Here is a 21,435-nt window from a genome sequence, read left to right as displayed (position 1 = left end):
TCCGGACTTGTGCTGAGGATAAATAAGTGGTATTTGGTCTGGAGTCAAGGATGGCCATGCGGTTCCTTTCTCTGTATGTGGGAATAGTGTGTCCATGCTGGGGTTTGCTGGAGAAACGAGCTGCTTATGGGCAGTGGTCGCATGGAACAGTGTAGCATATGTTACCGGTGTGGGATGCGGTGTGCCATGGGCAAACAGGGCTGCTTTTGGGGGGATCCAGGTGGAGAGAGGGGGTCAAATGATCTAATCTTTTGTTAACCCGCCCTGATATTCAGGAACTTCCAAACTGGCTGTTCCTGTCTTGTTTGTCTCTAATGAAAAGCAAATGTGGTCCTGAGAAATTTGGAGTTGTTTTTAAGTGTTAGGCTCCATTAAACCTTTGCTTTCCTCCGTCAGATGAAGTCTTGAGCTGGAGTGAAAGCTAACTGCAATACTCAGCACCTCACTGACAGCTGGAGCTCCAGTGAACATGTTCTTCAATGGATGGACACTGAAGAACGAATTCATGAGCATTCGTCAAGCAACAGCTGTAAATTCATTTCAGAGGCGTTCACAGTCCTTACGCAGGCATCTGTAGGAGGAAACACTTGTTGGCAGGAACACTGATGGCAGAGAAAGCATTGCAACCCTTCCCACAAAAGCGTTCCTTCTGGTCATAGTACCAAATCTCGAGTACAATTATCCTGAGAGCATCTGAGGAGTCACCATGTGCTATCAGAAACCTCAGCAAGGTTGCGCTTGCCTTGGTTACCTGCCAAATCAATGGAGGCACACCAATGAGCCTGCGCAGCTGCTTATCATTATTCTCTTTCCCAATGATTTAGGATGTGACGAGTGTTTGACTGACTCTCTTATTATCTTCTTTCCCATCCTTTCCCCTCTATGATAGCACACACCATTAAGTGTATTGCTGTGTCTGCATATTTTTTATGTCTTGCCTTTCAGCCTTGTTAAAGTGCTGTCAGGGATGATACACGACTTACTCATTTCAGCCCAAAACTTTGTTTCGGAGTATTCAAGGATTTGACTGGCTCCTCGGCAACGCTGAGCTGTGGAGCTGCTTGCCAAAGCTGTTGTAGATGCTAAAAATGTACATGCTTCACAGAGTGGAGAAATGTATGGGAAAAGCAAATCTATAAAGGACCATTAAATAGGAGTGTATCACTGTTCGTTCAGGAAGTCCCCAGCCTGCAAACTGTTGGAAAATTGGAAACTGTGCAGCCATTCATACAGTTCCTCGGGCCCAAATCAGGTGTTTAGGTAAAAAATCAGTTATTTTTCTACCTGACTACTGTTCATTCATTGTTTCCCATTCACTGTAAGTGGCTAAATACCAAGAAAAATCTGGGCATAACCCTCCTAAAGCCTGTCTGCAAGCCTGCAAAATATGTATATGTGTAATCCCCATTAGAATGAAAGGCACGAGTTTGAAAACACACGAACAATTCCATTGGCAACAAGAGAAGTTCTACATTCATTAACTGAATCAGGGGTGGCCCCATAGTTGGTACCTCAGAAAAATCTCAGCTTTATATTAAACCTGGCTGCTCGCAACTTGCAACGAGTTGCAAAGCTGAATTACTCAGCTCATGCACTTATAATGCATAACTGCAGCTTGCACTAGCATTTAAAACAATATAATGCCCAGGTTTTTGCTCTTTTAAACACATAGAAAAAGTTCAAAGTGTAATTTTTAATTTCTTTTCAGCAAGTTATTGTTTGCATTGGAAAATGGCTGGTGGTAAAAACAAGGAGAAAAATTATACAAGCAAGTGAGTCATCACAGGATAACTTCAGCGACTGCTGCTGTGCTCGGGGTCAGACTCCAGCAGCAAATAATATAATGAAAATAGTCAGGTCATTGCTTGCAGGTACCTCTGACCAAGGATCCCTCAACACAGTGAATCTTTCTGTGAAAACAGAAGGGAAATTACAGCTGGCCCTGCCAGCCCGTGACGAAGGCTTTGCCCACTTTGTTTGCTACCATCAGTACTTCCATTTTAGGACGTATGGGATGAGGATTTCCTTGGGGAGAATGGACCAGGGGACAAGTATCCTCACTAAACGCTTCAAAGGGATGGTTTCTCTTGGATGGACAAGTAAGTGAGGTCCAACTGGCAAAGGGTAGGAAGATATAGATGGGTCTGATAGCACAGGAAAGTTTGCCCCAAACCCAACACCTCTCCGTTAAAGTGGTTCTACCTTCTTACAGATGTTGGTAGCACATTTTTTATCTAAGACTAATAGGAAAAATTGTATCTATTAGAGCTTTGTTGTTCTGGCTGCTATGTAAAACCTTAAAAAATGATGTCAGTTTCAGCTCACAGTACCTACTGACTCACAGGTCCTGCATCACACCCAGCTGATGCAGTTTGGGTTCAGATTTATAACTGCTCATCATTTCCAAGGTACTACTCAAGCAGGCTCTACAAGGCTGCATATGCTCTCTCCCACGATGCTGTTTTCAATCACACGGCGCTCTGCAGTTTTGGAAGAATAGCTTGGACGTGATTCAAGGGGAGAGACACCCAGTCGCATCGCTGTGGGAATAGCTTGCAACAGCTCATTGTGACTTTGGATGCAGGCTGTAAATTCAGCGGAACAGGAGCCAGAAGTCTGGTCCTCAGTGACACTACAGCCCCATTAAGCAAGGCAGGGAGCAAGGCTGGGTACAAATACCCTCATCCTTCTCCTAGTGACCCGTTTACACCATGAAAGGTAACAAACCTCCCTTCGCTATTTCCTACATCACTAACTGAATCAGCCTTTTGTGGATCCCACAGCTTGGTCCCTCATCTGGGAATTCATTGCTGGGATGCCTTCAAGATGCCAGGCAATAGAGAAGCTCCATGAACATCCAGATGAAGCACTCTTGACTCAGCAGAAAGGATTCAAAGCAATCTTCCTCTGCTGGCGCTGCCATAAGTGTTCAGAGAGAGCTGCTCCGCACCGTGGGATGCTCTCCCCAAGGCTGCAAAGAGCCCTGAGTGAGGGACAGGTGATGGAGCTGGGCTCCACCCAGATCCCGCTCAGGTTTTTAATCCCATTTAGAGCAGGAAAGAATTTATCATCATGTCTGTTAACTCAGAAAGTAATGTCGCAGGAGCTAGTCTATACCACGTGGCTTTAAAATAATTACGCCACGTGGCTCCCAGGCTGGGAGTTTTGGTTGGACGTGCTTCAGGTTAAATACCTTCAAAAATCTGTTGGGGTGGAAAACAATTGCCAGGAGTAAATGTGTGCGGAGCCGGAGAGCCTGCCTGCATCCTGCCCCACAGTGCCTGGACAAGTGCCGCTGCACCAGGGCAGGGGCCTGTGCACAGACGGCATGCCGCAGTGAAAGTCTTGCTAGCTAGAAAGCAAATTGCTCTTTCTGTAAAGTTTTCCATGAAAACTATTACTTGGAAAAGGAATTCAAATCTTTGGGTCTTTTTTTTTTTTTTTTCTTTTCTTCAGAACGTGGTCTGGGGAAGGGAATAAACTTCACAAGTTTCCTGCATGGCAAAACACCCCTCATTTCAGGTGATTTGGAGGAAATCCTGGCCCTTACCTCAGTCTCTCTACATGATTTTGTTCTGCACACCCAATTTCTCCCTCTCTCTGCTTCCCAGCCATGATTCAGGGATGTGAAATGATACCACTTCCCATCCTTAGTGTTTCTGGTCACTAAAGACAAGAACTTATTCAGGAGAAAGAAATCTGTATGTTGTTTACAGTGCCTACCAAAACAGAGCCTCATAGACTAGTTTAAAAGTTCATAAAATATTATTTGTCATTGAGTAGAAATAATAAAAAGTAATATTTATAGCATTTTAATATTGAGAGCTTCCCACGGCTGCTTTATTCACCCCTGAAAAAGCATCTGTAATCTAATTTTTGTGTCAGATGTGGAAATTACAGCATCTCAGTTCGGTACAGTCACAGCTGGGATTTCCAGACTGTGCTCCCTACAGCCAGAGATTTTTCTTCTCCAAATCTGAGTGCTGCGGGGTGCCACACACCCAGCAAAGATCAGACCCCCAGGAGCAGCTCCACAGCAGTTTCAGACATGTCCCTATCTCTGGAGCATCCCAGGAGAGGAGCAGACACCACTTTAGGTCCGGCTGTTCGTTATAGATGCTCGGGTTATATCCTTTGCTACATCTCTCACGGGCTGGTGATGCTAATTGCCTTCGCAAGACAAGTTTCAAGCACCTGCACCAAGCTGGGGGTGCAGTAAAACATGACCCCATGGTGTCAGCACCGAGCCCTGATAGCCCAATTTTGATCCTGAAACCTGAGCGGCACATCTGGGTACCAAACTCTCCATCACTACGCTCCAGCGATTCCCTTTTCCACATGGCCCCCGGGCCGCCACCATATTTTTTGCAGCAAAGTGAGATGGATTGTAGCAAATCCTGCCCAAAAATCCAGCTTTGAGGACTGGTGCAGCGGGAGGCCCCGGGATTAATCTGCAGCAGGGCAAAGCCATCCGCGAGGCGGATTAGTCGGGTCAGCAATTAAACGTTGGCGCTTAACGCTGCCGGCGGCCGGCAGGAAAAACCCAGCGCTCAAGGACAAAATGCAGTTCCTCCTTAAAGGCTGCAGCCGCTCCGAAATGCTGCATCTATCAGCTGGGAGTGTTTTTTGGGATCATAAACAAGCCGGCTGTGTCACGGCCAGCTAAATATAGTGCAGCCTGGGTTGCCTTCCTGCTGCCTGTGCCATCTGAATTACTTGGTACGCTGATTTTAGTTTGCTGCTTTTTTTTTCCTCAGGGAAGGCTATGACTAAGAGAAATCCACAGTTGAAGTGATATCAGAAGATGGAGGCCCTAGTCCATATGCAGAAGGTGAATGTAGTCTGTAGTTTGCAGACCTGGGGGCCTGTCCAAAACATTCCTCACCCTCCTCCTCCTCCCTCTCCTCCTCCTCCTCTCCTTGGCAGTATCCAAAATAAGACTATAGTAACAACAGCTATGAACACATCAGCAAGACATTAAATATGTCCTGATTTAAAGTTGCAGTGCTCCCGAGGTGATGCCGACGGGGATAAAGACCTACCTGAAGCAGCGGTGACGTGGGGAGCAGGCTGTCCCTGCCGTCCCGGAGCACCCTGGCTGGTGCTGTCTCAGCAGGACCAAAGCAAAGGCAATGATGTATGCATTTAACTATATTTTTGTTTCTCTTTTCTGGCCTGAAGTAGGGTTTTTAAAGTGAATGCAGCTCAGCATAATAAAATGGGGGGGTGGGGGGGTGGGGGGGGTGTTGAAGATCAGCTTCACAGTGGATGCGCTGCAAAAGGCTGGATACCAGTATTTCGTAGCAGCATTTATATATTCACAGATACACCCAATTACCCTTCCTGTGGGAAGTATAGCTATATTCAGACATAAGCTACAATTATTATTTTAAGCCTGAAAATCACTTCATTTTTCCTCATTGAAGGTAATGTGCCCAAATGGCTTTCACAGTCCTAAAATGCACAATATTTTGGGAAGCAAGAAGAGCTGCCTGCGTTCTGGATGGAGTTATTGAGCCAGCCAGAGCAGGAGGCAGCCTGAGGGTATTAAACACTTTATGCGTAGGTATACATTGCTGAATTTCAGCACCTTAACTCACCTTCAGACAGCAATATGTGCTACCCTGCCAAGAGAAGCAGTTTTTCCATGCATGCCTTCCCTCAAAGCTATTATGCAACAAGGCTTTAAAGCAGGATTTAGTTATTTTTTTTGCTTTATCCCAAGCTGCAGGATCTGAGTGTACCTCCCCCAATGATTACTCAGCACAAATTTGCCGTAAACAACATCCCCGATTCGATCGTGCACCGTCTCGCTCTTCTTCCATCGCGCCCCGCTCATGGCCAAGCTTTGCCTTACCTCGCTTTTCAGCTGCGTGCATCCTCCTCGCCCAGCTCCTGCGGCAGAGCTGCAGGGAGCCTGGCTGCGCTCCTGCACGCCGGCTTTCGGCTCGTCATTCGGCGGCAATCCCAGGTCACGGGGCGATGGCCATGGGCTGGGGCGCTGCTGCCTGGGAACTGCGCGCCGCTCTGGGCCCTGCCGGGTTATATTTGGGATTACAGGGACTCAGGAAAGGATGAGGATGGAGGCAGACATATCACATCTTCTAAAATGTGGCATGGAGTGGGATCTGGAGTCTGCAGGTCTGAGGCATCAAATGCAATCTTTTTTTTTTCCCCCACCCCATTTTTTGCTTTTTGGAGAAGGTTAAATCCTTCAGATGGACTCATCATGTAAAAGCTTTGCAGAGCTGGGAACAGGGCAGTGTGCTGGTCCAGGCACTTCCCTGCGTACAGGCTAGCACTAGCTGATGCTATAAACATGCCATTAATTGCCCCCAAATCTTTGTCACAGCATAACTGCAGATGCGATGGGGTTAGGAGCTGTCAGTGCCATTTCTTCCAAGCAGTCACCAGTAATTCCAGCTGTCTTCCTTGGATATCCCCCATCCCCACCATATTGGAGCATCCCAGAAGATTTAATCTCTCCACATGATGCCCAGGGGAAGCGGAGCAGTGTAATGACTGATGGGGAAAGAACAGAGGAGTTCAAGTCACAGGTCCCCAGGGGCAGACAGGCAAAAGAACAAGTTAGAATAACTGGGCTGTAAATAAGCAGCATGGAGTGCAGAAAGCAAATAAAGAATAATATACTACAAACCTTACATGAAGGGATATATATTGCACAATATACACAACTGCACGATATATACAAATAGATAAATATTGCATGATATACACAAATGTAAGAGAAAGGTGGGAATTTTAACACTTGCAGTGTGGTTCTGATATTCAAAGAAATACTGACCAGCCCTGCATGCAAGGACACACATGCTGCTTTGCAGGTGCCACGGTGGTTTGTCAGCATCCCTAGCTGTGCTGGGTTTGGGTGCATGTACCCTGCAGCTGGGGAGAAGGCCCCCTACAGGTTGAGGCGGCCGGAGGCACCCCAGCATATGCTGCAGGGCAGGCTGGAAGGCTGAGGACACCGACCCTTGTGCCACCCCAGCTCCCCTAACAGCACTCTGGGGAAGCCAAGACTGGTCTCAGCTTGATTTTGGCACTCCTCATATATTCCTCTGCTTTTTGTCTTCCAAAATATTGTTTTTAGACTGGGTTCATTTCCTAGCTTACTTAGCTTTTTCCTCCTTCTATTTATCTGCCCTGGCACCCTCAAATGGAGTTGCATGGAGGCAATACATCCCTTCTCTGGCTCCAGATTCCTGTGACCCTGAACCCCGGCATCACCCGCACCCCTCCTGCCAGGTTTGGCTCCTTCGCCCATGGCTGCCGACCTGAGGCCATGCCTCTGCTTGCTCACCTCTCAGGCAGTGGTTTCGCTGCTTGTCACCCTTTTTTTTTTTTTTAATTTCTCCTAATCATTTCTGAGTCTCTGCTTACCCCGAACAGGGGACCAAGGGCCCTGAGCTGCTATTTGGGAATTAAATCAAAAAGCAAAAAGCGATTGGATCTGCAAGCTGGTAGTGATGGGCGGAAGCACTTCAGCTTATGGCTTTTAATTCCCTCTACCAAAATACATGTGACGGATTACACGGGGCACAGGCCGCAGCCAGAGCCTCGCTGTGTCTAATGCTCTCATTACTTTTATTGGGGGAGGTTAAAGAGGAAAATAAAAAAAACACTTTACATGCAACAAGGATGGGAGGGCAGGAGCAACTGGCTTCATCTGCACTGTCAGAACAGGCTTTTTAACCGATATTTTGGATTAGATCAAATAAAGGAGATGGCTGTAAGGCAGGACCCAAACAGAAGTATTGTGCCCTTCCCAAAACCTGGGGGACCCCCTTTACTAAGGGATTTTCTCCTGTGCTCGAGTGGGGATGCTCTGACTCCTCCCCCCTTCCTCCTCCTCCTCCTCAGCTCCTACAAAGAAATCCCAGGTCAAAAATGACCCGCTACATGCAGGCACATCCTGCAGACTCAGCGCAGGGCAAGGGCTCGTGCAGAGCCCGGCTTTCAGCAGAGATAGGGTAGAACTCGCACACAGACACTGCCAGCACAGGGAAAAGCAGGAGAAAAACTTTATTTACATCTTTCAGGCAGTAACACAGCTGCAGCGATTCACCGGGAAGAAACTCCAGGAAGAAAACTCGGCATGACAAGCCAGCGGTGCCCCACGCATGGGGAGACCGTCCTCCCACAACACAGTATCTCGGGTCGGTACAAAATTGCTGTCGCTTTAGAAAAGACATGAGATTCACAGTAAAGTACCAAAGGGGAGCAGGTTGGGGAGGAAAGGCAAGGGATACGTGTCGCTTGGGGACCTCATCCCTGCCAGTATTTGGTCTATGAAAATGCACCGTACTACAACTCTTGTAGAAAAATCTAGCCCAAGGGCTCGATGCATGCACGGTTGTGGGACTTCTACATCTACTATAGGGCTCAAAGCCTTTGAAACAAGCGCTCCGGCAGCTCTCCCGGGGCAAAGTCATCTGCAAGCCCTGTCCTGCCACTGGGCGCTGCGTGGGGCAAGCCTCTCTGCAGGAGGCATTTTGCAGCAGGGAAGGATGAGACGCAAGAACTAGGCAAGGGAAAGCAGGGAGCAGCCCCCCTGCCTGGCACTCGGCCCCAGCAGAGCCGCCCGCCACAACCAGGCTGCTTTTATAGCCTAAAAAAACACTCCCCCATCATCTCCTCCCCTCCTGCCCAACACTGTTAGAAAGAAAACAGCACACACATTTTGGCTATTTCTAGATTTGCGTTTAAAAACGGCCCAGACCTTCATCCGAGGGTCATGGGAAAATCTAAAGTCTTTCTTAAATAGGATTGCAGGGTGGAAGATTTGCATCCTCCCAGTCTGGGAGCTCCAGGCAGGGTGGGGGGATGGAAAGGCCCCCAAGGATGGCAGTGAAACTCAATGGTCTCTCTGCTCCCACCTGGGAAATTCCCATCGGGAGCGGGATGCTCCCACTGCATCATGGCTTTGACCCGCAGGCAGGTGACGAGTGGGCAGCATGTGGGCAGAGATCTCGCTCGGCAGATGCCCGATGGCTTCTGGCTCCATGATCAGGAGAGCGCCAGGGCAAAGCTGCCTCTGATGGAGAAACCAAACATCAGGGGCTCCTCTGATAACATAAGGATGCGGGTGGCTCAGCAGGGATAAAAGACCCCTCTGGGGATGTGCTGAAGTTTCGCACATGGAGCCTGTGCATCCCTAAAAAAGCCAGTCAGCTCCCCCTCTCCTGCCACAGGGTCACTCCCTGCGCAAAAACAAAACCAGTGCCATTCCAGCAACAGAAACTTACCCAGGCTGCTCGAGTTAATCAAAGGGGTGTTGGGGAGTGACAGCTTTTCTGCCCTCGTGCTGAGCCGGCCCTCGCAGGCAGCAGCACACTCTGCCAATGCCAGCAGCTTCGTGCAGAGGTCCCAAAAGTCGATGCTAAAATTCAGCTCTTTTTTTTTTTTAAATCTTTAAAAATACACATCTTGCTTTTTTCTTAAATATATAGTCTATAAAATAAGGCAACTCGAGGGGACAAAAAGAACGTCCCCATTGCTTAGGTACTGCATCCTACCATCAAAGAGGGTTACAGTACTTCCAGTTGAGAAAAGCCACTCCACCTGGCTGCAAAGCTTCCTGCACGCGAGAAGAGGAGCAACACACTCAGATGATGCTGTAAATCTTGGGGAAATGCCTGGGCACAGCCCTCAGCAGCCCCTGCATGCATCCCAAGGAAGGGAAGGCTCTCATCCCTCTGGGGGTTCGTGGGTAGGGAGCCACTTCTGCCAAGGATGCTGCAGCTGCAGCGGGAACCGCTTAGGGAACGCCCCATCTCCAGGGAATCTTGGGGACAAAGGCAGCACAGAAGATGGAATGACGATTTCTCCCCAAAACTGAAGCACACATTAAAATAAATCTTTTGGGAGAAACTCTTATAACATGACCGTATCTTGTAGTACTAAAAGCTATAAACAAGGTAAGCACAAAGGAGCACAACTCATCCCCAGCACAGATCCTGCTGAGTGTCACAGCATCTCATGAAAACTAGACTGTATAGCAGCTTTTTATAACAGGGGTTTCATCTCTCTCTATGGAAGAAGCACAAGAGCATGTTTTACCTCCAATGTTTTTCCTCTTTCATGTCTATTAATGCTGGAAATGTGATCTTCACATTTCTAAGCTTCATAGTGTACACATTTTCCATGTTGCTCACCAGTTCCCACTGGGCTAAGTCTGGCTTTTTAGAGCTTTATTTCTCTGAGAAATAGATTTAATAGAAAATAATTTCTGGGAAAAAAAAAACCCAACCTAGAGAGTAATCTGCAGTAAATGGTACTGTGGAGCAACGGGATGGCACATCGTAGGCTCAAACAGATAGCAGGGTTTGTATGGGGGTGGCAAGGACATCATGGCAAGCTGTGTAAACCTGGTATGATCATTACCCAGGTTTGCATCACTGATCTTTCTATGTACTTGGGCCACAGGCAGGAATAATTTATAGCCTCACAAGAGAAAAAAAAAAACCTTATTCCAGCAGACTTGAACATATAAGCGAAGATCTTTTCACCCTGATACTGGCTATAACCGTGTATCCACTGATATCACCCAGCACATGTGGGGAAGGGACTTTAGATACCATATGATCACCTAATCTGAGCACAGCCCCACCACTGCACAGAGAAACCAAATCTGTGATTGAATTAACTCTTGGTCCTTGGTACAAGCTGTTAGTTCTCCTCGTCTGAGAGAACGGGCGGGATCTTGCTGGAAAGCAGGGTGTACACGTATGGCCAGATCTTGTTGGTCTCTGTCCCCGAGAAGGAGTGAAGGATGCCCCTGCTCCTGGAAGACAGATGGGAGGAAAAGTCAGCATCAGCTCTTCCTGGGGATGGGGGTACTTGCAGTCAGGTTGGTCAGCCTGGAAGCTCACTGATGGCTTTTTGGGTGAAAGCAGCCCAGCTGCACTCACACATGGATAAGCCAAACTCAGATAACCACAAATAATCACATTACTCAGGAGAACAGCTCACCCCTGTCCCCATCAAGAGCACTTGCTCTCTAAAGTGCTTTATAGACGTAAATCAGCAGGATTTATTAGTGTGCTTACGTGAGTGGGAAATTCAGGGCTCAAATTTTCCCCCCTCCCCTCCAAGCACACTTCTGGCCCCCCACGGACCACTTCTGCTTTTAAAAATGCTGCTTTTAAAATGCCAGTGCCTTCTACCGCAGCCAAAAAACCCTTCCATCCCCAGCATCGGCAAAGCTCTTTGTGGAGCCCAACAAGACAAATACAAGCTGTGAAATTTCTTTACATCAGCCTCCTCCCTCCAAACAGGGCCAGAGCTTGGCTGCAACGAAGGGCTGGGATTTGTGCCACTGAGCACAGTGATTTGCCCCCCAAAATCTGTCAGGGGCTGTGCCAAGGCTCCTCAGGCTAGGGGCATGGGACTGGCTGGTGGAAACAGCACTCGTGCCTGTTTTTACAGGCACGTCATGATTTATTTGCATGGCCCAACTCACTTGTACAACTCTATTACTGGCTTTGCAGCATCTTTGTATTTTCTGAGCCTGGCAGCAACGGCCTCAGGTTTGTCGTCCTCGCGCTGGACCAGTGGCTCGCCCGTCAGGTCATCGATGCCCTGCAGAAAGGCAAACACCACCAAGGGGATACAGCCACCGGCCCCATCACCCATGCTGCAGCTCCCTGCCACGCAACCACTGCCAAATGCACCATAATGCTCTGCATCGATGGAGCATCCTTGGATGCCAATCCCATCTTCCTAATTAACATTTTGCACAGCTCCTTCAGGCTGGCTCCTGAGTGCAAAGCCCTCTGGTGCTCAGTGCTTGCTACCTGGCATTCCTTCCCCAATGCTTTTTTATGATCTCAGCTCATGCAGAGAAAGGCTTCTCCGATGTTTTCCTTCTGTGAATGTGCTCCCAGCCGCCCTCACCGTGATGCTACGGGCTCTTACCTGGACATGGGGGGGGTTGAAGTCCATGTTGTACACCCTCCCACTGGCTGGGTGGACCCAGCGGGCACTCAGGCGATCCTTCAGCGTCTCGAAGGGTATGTTCAAGCTGATCACCAGGTCCAGCTCGCAGATCCTGTCCAGTGCTTTGGCTTGCCCCAGCGTCCGAGGGAAACCTGTGCAGGCACCGCAACAGAAAGGGGCTGTCATGAGAGGCAGCAAAGCAGCAGTGATGGAGCCAAAACCACCCGCCTCACAGCCCCCGAGCTGCAAAACCACTGCGGCTCCTCGCTATAGCATAAGCAGCATGAAAAGTCAGGCATCCACCACACGGCTACAACAAAAAATAGCTCCTGCAGCACTGACTTGCAAAATACAACACACAGGTCGCCGTGGGCTCATGTTTTCCTGCAAAGTTGTGTCTGGTGCAGGGCTGGCGTCCCTGCAGAGGGGCAGGAGGCAAGGAAGAAGGCACAAGCAACAAGAAAACAGGGATAAATGCTGGAATTACAAAATAAAACCTGAAGGAAACAAAACACTGCACACAGATGAGTAATACACTGCTGGTTTACATGAAGGACACCAAAGATACTGTGATAAAATGGTTTGTACAGCCATCACCCAGCTCTCTGCAACCCCCGTCCTCTAAAGGTACTGGGTGGTACCTTTTGTTCAGAAAAGCCAGTGAGCAGGCGAGACCCAGACTGCAACCAGGGGTGACTCCGAGCCAGTCCTCTCTTCGGTTTTCTCTGCTGACAACATCCTTTTTCTCTTTTTTTTTAACCTTTTTTTACATCCGTAAAACCCTCGGAGATCTTACAGGCTTTTCCCACACAGAGTATTATTAGCCGAGACCTTATTGGGACATTGGCACATGGAATGAATTGGCCATTATGAGAAAAAACACATTTAGTCTGTCTTACCCAGTAAAGCCGGTCTGTTATTTACATTATCAAGCCGATCGCTTGAAATAAATATGCTCCTTGTCACAGTACTGCTGGAGTGGGGCTCTGACTGCAGCCACTGCTCGCGCCCCCAGGCAGATGAATTGCCCCAAAACTGGGAGAAGCAATATGACAGCGCAGGGCTGCCAGCATCGCTGCTGCCTGCATTCAGATTTTCAGCTTCAGGAACATCTTAGTGTAAGTGGAGGTCAGCTGAGATTTCCTAAAATCCTCATTACCAGCCCACAGCTGGAATTGCTTCACCCTTGCAGCACCCACGGCGGGACCTCTGGATGCAAAGCTGTGACGAAATGAGGCTGGTCCCTGGGCCAGGCTGCTGGGGGTCGTACCATGATAAATCAACATCCCAAGCTGCAAGAACCTGGATCTGAGCATGTCGATGCAAACCCCCAGGACTGTGTTGAAATCCCAGTTTTAACACAATGAAATACGGACTTTTTTACACCGCGCTTGTTGCTATAATAGTTGTTAATTGCCACGTTCCCTGATGAATTAAGTGGCATTGCTGTAGGAATAATGAAATTTTAATAGGGAGGATTCACGAGCATCTTTAAGGCAACCTGAACCTACAGGGCTTGAGGTCTCTGACATCCATCCTGCAAGCCCAGTGGGGCAATGCTGCTGGCCCCCCCGGTGCCAAACACTGCCGGATCCATGGTGTCCACTGAGGTGACGAAAGCTCAACTAGACCCCAAGCCCCAGCACAAGTCACCCCTCTTCTGGGGCCACCCAGGGCCACGCAGGGGAAGAAGCCTGGCTCTACCACCCTCCAGTCCATGGCACTGGACCCCGGACTTATTTTAATTGTAAACTACTTCATATTTTCCCTATCAGGAGCCCGAGAGCTCTCCGAAAGCCCAAGTCTGTTATAAATCGACTGGCTCAGTCTTATCTCCATATTCGCTGACTCTTTCAAAGAACTTCAGCAGATCGTCAAGGGAAGGTTTCTCCCCCTACAACAGCCACGGCCGCTTGTCCCCTCGTGTCACACTTGCCTGTGCCCAACACCGCAGGTAAGCGAGACCTGCCGAGCCCTGCCCCATTCCCTAACCAAGCCCCAAAGCAGTTTCTAGAGCTGCTGGCAGCACTTGCCAGCTCCCAGGCTGCCGGCAGCAATGCACCATGGCTGCTGGCACGCAGCTTTGCTGCTGCCGCCGAGGGCTGCAGGAGCTCCTGGCGAACCCTCTGCTGCTCCTCTCACTGCTCGCCTTGCTGGTTTCCTCTCAGCATCTTCTCCACCCGCACCTCAGGTGGCTTTTGGGCTTGGGATGAGTACCTCCTTCCCACACATATGGAGGCAGTAAGAGGTTTTTCTTGGCTTGTCTCCAGCCCCATCTCCTTTCCCTGCTTTTCCCTTTCCCGGACGCGTGCCAAGGGCTCAGCTGGACATGCACGTGCTGCTGCTTAGGGCAGGGAGAAGAAACACCCACAGGCAGATGTCTCTGCCAGCAGGTCAGCTCCTGCCTCCCCTCCCACGACCTGCAAAGGCACCTTCTGTTTTTTCTCTCTTCTGGTGCTGCCAAACCATTAGCAGCAAAATAACATGTTAAAGGGGGCTGGGATTCTCCCATCCGGAGGGGACGCTGGCAGGACACTCACCATCAAGCAGCCAGTGCTGCTCTCGCCGCTTCTCCAGCTCCATCATCATCACGCGCGTGATGACGTGATCCGGCACCAGAAGGCCTCGCTCAAGGTACTGCTTTGCCAAGATACCAACTTCTGTTCAAGAGAAGGAGGGGAAAAAGAAAAAAAGCATGACATTCCCACTTAAAAAATATCCCTCCCCCTCAAATTCTGCCTCTCCTCCCAAATCCCTCATCCAGAAGCTTTTCGGCAGCATCCCTCTGCTCACAGCTGCTGCTCCTGATAGCTGAGGGCCACGTGGTCCTTTTGGTGCTGTAGAAATCGAAACACCTGAAATATCCAAGAGCAGGAACACAGCAAGGACCAGCCAAGCTCTTGCAGCCCTGCCAGCCGGCTGACGGCGGCAAGGGGCACCGGCACTGTCCTTGCCATGCTGGATGCACGCACTGCATGCTATGCATGGAGTTCCTTTGGGTTTGGAGTGACACTGGCAAGGATATTAAATGTCCCAAAGACACTGAACCAGCTGCAAGGGATGCCACCAACCTCTGCACGCCTCCAATGTTGGGATGGTCACCCCATCCCGGACAACAAATCTGGCGGCCATCCTGCTGCCTGGCTTACTGCTTGCTTTACAGCAATGTCAGTGCCAGATACAGGATGCTAGTAACGCCTATTCCTATAGGCACTGAGCTATAGCTGCAAATTCTGGTGCCTCAGAGGTGGTTTCCAGAAAAGCCATGAGAACAAGGCATTTAAGCAATGTTTCCAGATCTGGCAGCGTTTGACCCATAGGCACAAAGTTTGCAGGTACAACCATTGTCAGGAAAAGCTGGTGTCATCATTTACAAACGACTTGAAAAGGTGCAAATTCATGATTTCACATGTAAAACCTGATAGTAAACAGGTATCACCAGCGAGCTCATGCGAAACCCAAACCTCAAAGCATGTTAAATTGCTGCTGAAAGCAGAAGATGCCTTCCCATCCAAAGGGCTTTAAGACTTCAAAGCCTCAACTTAAGATACGCTCAGATAAGAAAATTATTTCCAAGATCAAATCCTTGAGAACATAATTGTGGTGTAATTGCAGTGTAACTGCAAGGTAAATATACCTTACCAGGCTCCTGCCTGGTTCTCTCCCACATCACTCAGCTGGAGCCGACAGCGCTGCAAGAGAAGCGGTGGTTTCTGCACAGGTAACACCGTGTCTGAATCCACCTTCACGGCAGCCTGGCATCACCTGGGCCAGCAGCCAACATACCAAGGGTTTATTCTGCTTGTATTACTGCAGCTGGGGCAAAGCAGATGTTACTTCAAGAAGAGATGCAATAAATTCAGTTGCTTCTTACATTACAGTTTGCCATCAATTTTCTTTTAGCCAGAGGCACAAAGAAATGAAAAGTTAAATATTCTTTGCCACCACGTGTGACCAGTCCTGACCCTGCCATCAGAAGAGATCTGGCAAGCAATTTTTTGCAAGATTTCTGGTGAGGACAGCACATTTCAGCCCTCTCAAAGTATGAATCCTCTCTAAAAAAAGCCACGGGACCCTGCATTTGGAGGCAGGCTCTGCTTTTCCAGACTGCAGCAAGATGTCAAAGCGGGCAGGCATGTGCACCTGGCTGAGGGCTGAAATCCCGAGCTGCAGGAAGCGTTTTTTTGCAAGATACACCATTCCTGGAGGGAGTTCATCTGATCTAATGGGGAAACCTGACGCATGAACCTGATGGATCCCCCTGGGAGCACAGGGTGTGCAAAGGAAACCTTGCAGGCTCCCAAAACAATCCGCAGAGGATACCTGGCAGGAAAGTGGGGCAGGTTGGGGCTGCCAGCTGAGCCATGCTCCCCAGTTGGAAACCTGCCTCCAAAACGGGGCAGGCAGCAGGCACTGACTCACCAGCCTGCGGGGCTGAGTCACCACAGGGACAGGGACAACGTTCCCCTCCCTCTGCTCCATACAGGCATTTCAGCTCACCCCGCTGAGCAGCTCTTTGCTCAGAGCCAAAGTGGCTGCCAGGCGCAGGGAGCAGAAAATAGGGTTTTTTTCAATGACAAGTTTTTTGTCACTGCCCATACGTCGCCAGCGCTGCTGGCAGCTCTCCTGCTTGGGGAAGCAAAGGATGCAGGGATGGAAAGAATACAGGATGTCTTATGCAAACAGCACGGAGACCTGCTAGGGCATAAATATTATCACATCCGCCTACATTTTTTAATATTTATTCACATGGTCTGCACATTGCCACAGGCTTGCAGGGGACGCACTTGCCGGCCAGGCAGAGCCGCTCCCAGGGCAGAGCCTGGCGGCCGCGGAGGCTGGAGCTGCAGCAGAAGGTCCCGCTGCCACCTCGAGGAGGGCTGGCCATCCAAGGGACCGGCTGCTGCTCGGTGGGGCCACTGGAGCCAGGCCTGGTGCTGCAAACCAAAAATACACCGAGCTGCAGTTTGGAAAGACGAGCGGAGGCCCACAGGTCTGCATCACGGAGGCTGCAGTTTTCCCATGCCCCTGATATGGGTGGACAGCTCTCCACTGCTCCATGATGGACAACTCCTGCTGCTGAGGATGCTGCTCCTCTGGGCCCCCCATATGTGCCACGGGGGGACACAGACCAGCATGGGGGACATGACCCGCATGGGGATGCATGCACAGGCGTGGGGTGCACACACCAGCACAGGGGTCATGCACCAGCATGGGGAGAATGCACTACCATGGGGGTCCATGCACAAGCACAGGGTGCTGACCGCTTCCAGACAACTATTGGAGCCCCTCCAGCCTCTCCCTCCTCCAAAGCACACGTGGTACCACCACCCCTCCTCTCATTGAGGAGTTACAGGTATGTATTTTGCACAGAGGACCCGCAGAGCTGCCCGGTCCTCGGACCCCCAACTCCCAAGATGCTCCGGAGCGCATCATCCCTACAGCACAGCTCTGCTCCCGTGGGGTTTCTTCAAGGCAGCCTTTATCTCCAATTTTCACATTCCCTAGCCCCTTCCCAGCCGCACCAGCTTCCAGCCCCAGAGCCCAACCTGCTCTGTGCGAGCCCCCCCCCGGTGCAGCACTCCCCAGCCACAGCCCAAAGGGGAGCAGGGTTTGGGCAGTCCTTCCTGTGAAGGGTGGAAGATCCCGGTCCCCCCGGTGTGAGGAGCTGGGGCTCACCCCTATTGCACTGCACAGCACCGACACAAGCACCAAAATCCCCGTTGCTACGCCTGGGTGCAGAGAGGGGTTGCATGCATTGCTCTGCAGTTACTCCAGGTAGCAAGGGGCTCCTTAGCTGCTACTCATGCTGCCCGAGCTGGGCCAGTGGGTGCTCCCAGCAGTGCTGAACTCCACACAAAACAGCCTTTTGGCTCAGGCTTAATCTCATTAATCTAATGACCATGAGTTTAAACTGCCCTTTAATGCACGAGACTTCAAGCTCTCTGTGGCTTCTTCCCCCATGCCACCCTGACCTGCAGCCACCCCTCCTTATCAAAGCAACACGGAGTTACAGCCTCTGAGGGACGTCTCCTGCCCCCAAGGCCACGAGCAACAAAACAGCCACCCAGGACCAGGCAGGAAAGGCTGAAGAAGAGGCTGTTCCCAAACATGGCACTTGGCAGCCTCCGGACCCTGCCAGATAACCTCAGATTTTCTGCCCTACGGTGCAACCTTTTACGTGATTTTTTTCATTATTATTCAGGCTACAGCAACGTGATCTGGAGTCAACAGCGAGGAGGAACCCTGGGCAGTTAATAGGGCACCGATCACAGCCGGTTGTGCACCAGCGCAGTTAATCTGCAACAACCCCAGCTGGCCAGGGACAGATGTAACCTCAGTTTTAGGACCCTGGGACCTCTTTCCCAACATGGATGCTGCATCTAGGGCCCTCGCTCCTACCCCATCTCTGCCAGCAGGACAGCACTTTGGGGAGCTGGAGCCTGGTGTGACCCCAAATTCAGGCTGTCTGCAGGGCAGCACCCAGCGCCAGAGTATCGCTGTTGCACTCAAACATAAAGATAGAGCACTGACCCTACGGAAAACCAAAGGGCTGGCAGGTTGCATCCCCTGGGCTCAGCGCACAGCTCTACCAGCGAAGACCATCATGCATGGGAAAGGTGGGAAGAAGGACCGTGGTGCTCGGCCACGCACAGCCACAACCCCCTTGGCCTTTTTTTGTGTGTGTTCTTACTTTGGTCGATGCTAACAAATGAAAATTTGTCACGAGGAGGTGACAGGAGCCACTTCTGTCTCCAACGAAGCATGTTAAAGGGAGTGGTGGGACAGACACAAGACCCACACGTCTCTCAGGTGATGCAGACCCTCAGCCAAAGCCACTTGGAAAAGAAATTAAATTGGATTGCAAATGAACTGGTGAGTCCTGCTAAGACCCTGGGATGCTGCCAACACCAGAGACCACCACCTGGGTACCAAGGCAAGTACCAATCAAGGAAATCACTCACCACCCTCCAGCACCCCTGCCTAGCACCAAAACCACAGTTTCTATGTCTTCCAAGATCTTAAGAAGGCCCTTTCCTACAGCAGAGCAGCCACTCACTAAGCGAGACACTAATTAACAGACAAATGCGTGGCAGCGGATGTACTTGCCGGGTCGCTGCAGCAAAACTTCAAGCACTTCAGCTGCAGCCGTGCGTTCAGCCGCTTCGCTCAGCTGCAAAGTGAAGTCGTGGTTCCCCAAGACTGCCGACACCGGCGGCGAGCCCGGCACGCTCTCTGCGCTGGGTGGCTCGGGCTTCCTCCGGCAGTGGCTGGGGTCTTTTGTGCTGCCCAAGCCTGAACCCCATGGCTACTTTATGTCCGTGCATCAATGCCTGCCTGCTGTCCTTGGACTGAGATTACTCTAAAAACACCAGACTGATGGGTCTCTTCGGGCTGACAATTCTGTAACGACTCTGTATCAAAGGGCCCCAGCTCCCCTACAATTCAAAGCCAGTGGTGCAGATGATAAACGCGGGAGGAGAGTGTACTTCCACCTAGTTTGCCCTGGAGCTGGCACACCACACCACAGTCGTGTAACAGCTTGTCCAAAAAAAAATAGAAAAAAAAAAATAGCAAATAGCTGCAGCTTAGTGAGAAGCTGTAACCAGAGGCTGAGTCGAAGGTGGGACCTGAATGTCATGCCAGCTGTACCAAATGAAGGCTGGTTTACTGCTGAGGAATTTTACCCACATTTCTCAGCGTTTTCTTTGGGAAACTGAATTTACCCGATGCGCTTTGGGAAACACCTTTGGCTAACTCTGTTCACAGCCCCTTCTTCTTTCTCCAGTGTCCCCAGAGAAGCTCCACAGCAAGAGCAGTGACAAATAAAATTCAGGAAAGACACTCGTTTAGAGCTTGAACATGCAAGTTCCCTGGTGGGCACACAGCCTCACCGCACTGCCCTGCTCCTGCATGCTGCACCTCTGCTTGCTTTTCACTCAGGCCTTTTGTCCTTCAGCCAAAGCAGTCATTGGGATTTTCCAAATTTTGAGCCTCCCTCCAAAGGAAATATTATTGTCCCTTTTATTTATAAAAGGAAATCTGAATATTTTTAAATGAGTGACCAGCACAGGGCTGCATGCAACACCCTTGCTAGAGCATGCAGCTCTCCAAAACTTTACCCTCCTTTTTTTTTTCCTCCCCCTTTTTGTTGACCTTCTAAAAAGGGAAATCACTTCTAGGTCCTCTCAGCTTGTTTCGCATCGATGCCGTTTTACTGTTCCTCTGCCCGGTGAGTCAGCTTCCCCCCTCTGGGTCGGTCTTTCACACATTAGCAGAGGAGAGAAGGAACTGTCGGGACAAAAAATACGCTGGGATTGCCTAATGGCAGCTGCAGAGGAACCCAAGCACAAGCTGGGGTGCAGCAAGCCTGTTCCCGAGCCTCGCCGGGGCCCGGGAGCACCTCCCCAGACGACAGCACTGCCCAGGGTGCCACACAGCGAAGACCATCGCTTCTCCTGGAGGCTTTGGACCTGGATGTTGAACACGGGATAGGCAGGAGCAGAGAGCCACTGCGGCGAGGCCGTGCTCCTGCAGGCAGCATCGCCCTGCCCAGGAGCTGCCTGCTGCGTTCTCTGTTGCAAGCCCTGAAAAGCTGGGTCTTGGCGGGGTGACCTGTGCAAGGTGGGTGCTGCCACCCACCTCCTCCACCCTGCTTTCTGGAAGGGAGTTTCATAAGCAGTAGGGGACAGGCACTGGCACCCTGTAACACCCCACAGGCTTAGCCACAGGGGCGAGCTGGCACAGCACAGCACAGCATATCACGGCACCCCGCCACAGCACCCTGTGACCCACAGCAATTTTCCCCAGCGGGGTTTCCCCCATGGTGAATGCACGTTCCAAATCCATCCCTCCCACCGTGGATGTCGCACAGGCACAGCTTGTACCAGCGTTTCAGCCATTTGAAACCATTCTTAGCCATTTTTACCCCCATTCCTGTACAACCACCTGCGGCAGGATGAAGTTATTAATAACGCGAGAACCGCGTCCCTGGACACTGCCGTTAGCCGTCGGCACACGACCAGGTGGGTTATTCACACCAGCTTCTCTGAACCCACCCGGCACAGGGATGAAAATTACTACACACCCACTCATGGCATCAGACGCCACTTTTAACGGGCAGCTCCCTGAGCTCAGGCTGGAGGGAGAAGGCGATGAATGAGCTGTGGCCGACCCCACGGAAAGTAAACAACCCGGGCCGGGGGTGGGGGTTCCCCATCCCATCCTCATCCCGATCCCCATCGCCGACCCATCGAAGATGCGCGGAGCTGGAGACCTCCCTCCGCCCCCGGTCCCCACCGTACCCCCGACGGGGCGGCCCCGCGGGCACTCACCGCCGCCGCCGCGGAGGCTCTCCCGCAGGAATTGGCCGCTGGAGAGGTGCTGGAGCCCGAAACTACGGGCGATCCTCTCGCACACCGTCCCCTTGCCCGAGCCGGGGGGCCCCAGCACCACCGCCCGCAGCACCTTGGAGGCCAT

General features: G+C 50.8%; 1 protein-coding gene across 1 annotated transcript; it reads right to left on the bottom strand.

Moving 5' to 3' along the window:
* Positions 1-8,761: 8,761 nt before the first annotated feature.
* AK4 (adenylate kinase 4) lies at positions 8,762-21,435 on the bottom strand. Its single transcript, XM_086463318.1, has 5 exons — positions 21,291-21,435; positions 14,496-14,615; positions 11,935-12,107; positions 11,480-11,598; positions 8,762-10,801 (listed from the first exon to the last, which is right to left on the bottom strand). Exons 1-5 carry the CDS (start codon positions 21,433-21,435, stop codon positions 10,687-10,689), a joined length of 672 nt encoding a protein of 223 aa, XP_086319444.1. The 3' UTR covers positions 8,762-10,686.

Source organism: Leptosomus discolor, chromosome 3 (genome assembly GCF_034619465.1).
Source record: "Leptosomus discolor isolate bLepDis1 chromosome 3, bLepDis1.hap2, whole genome shotgun sequence".
NCBI lineage: Eukaryota > Metazoa > Chordata > Aves > Leptosomiformes > Leptosomidae > Leptosomus > Leptosomus discolor.
Note: the sequence above shows the minus strand (reverse complement) of the source record. Positions and strands in the feature narration are given on the sequence as shown.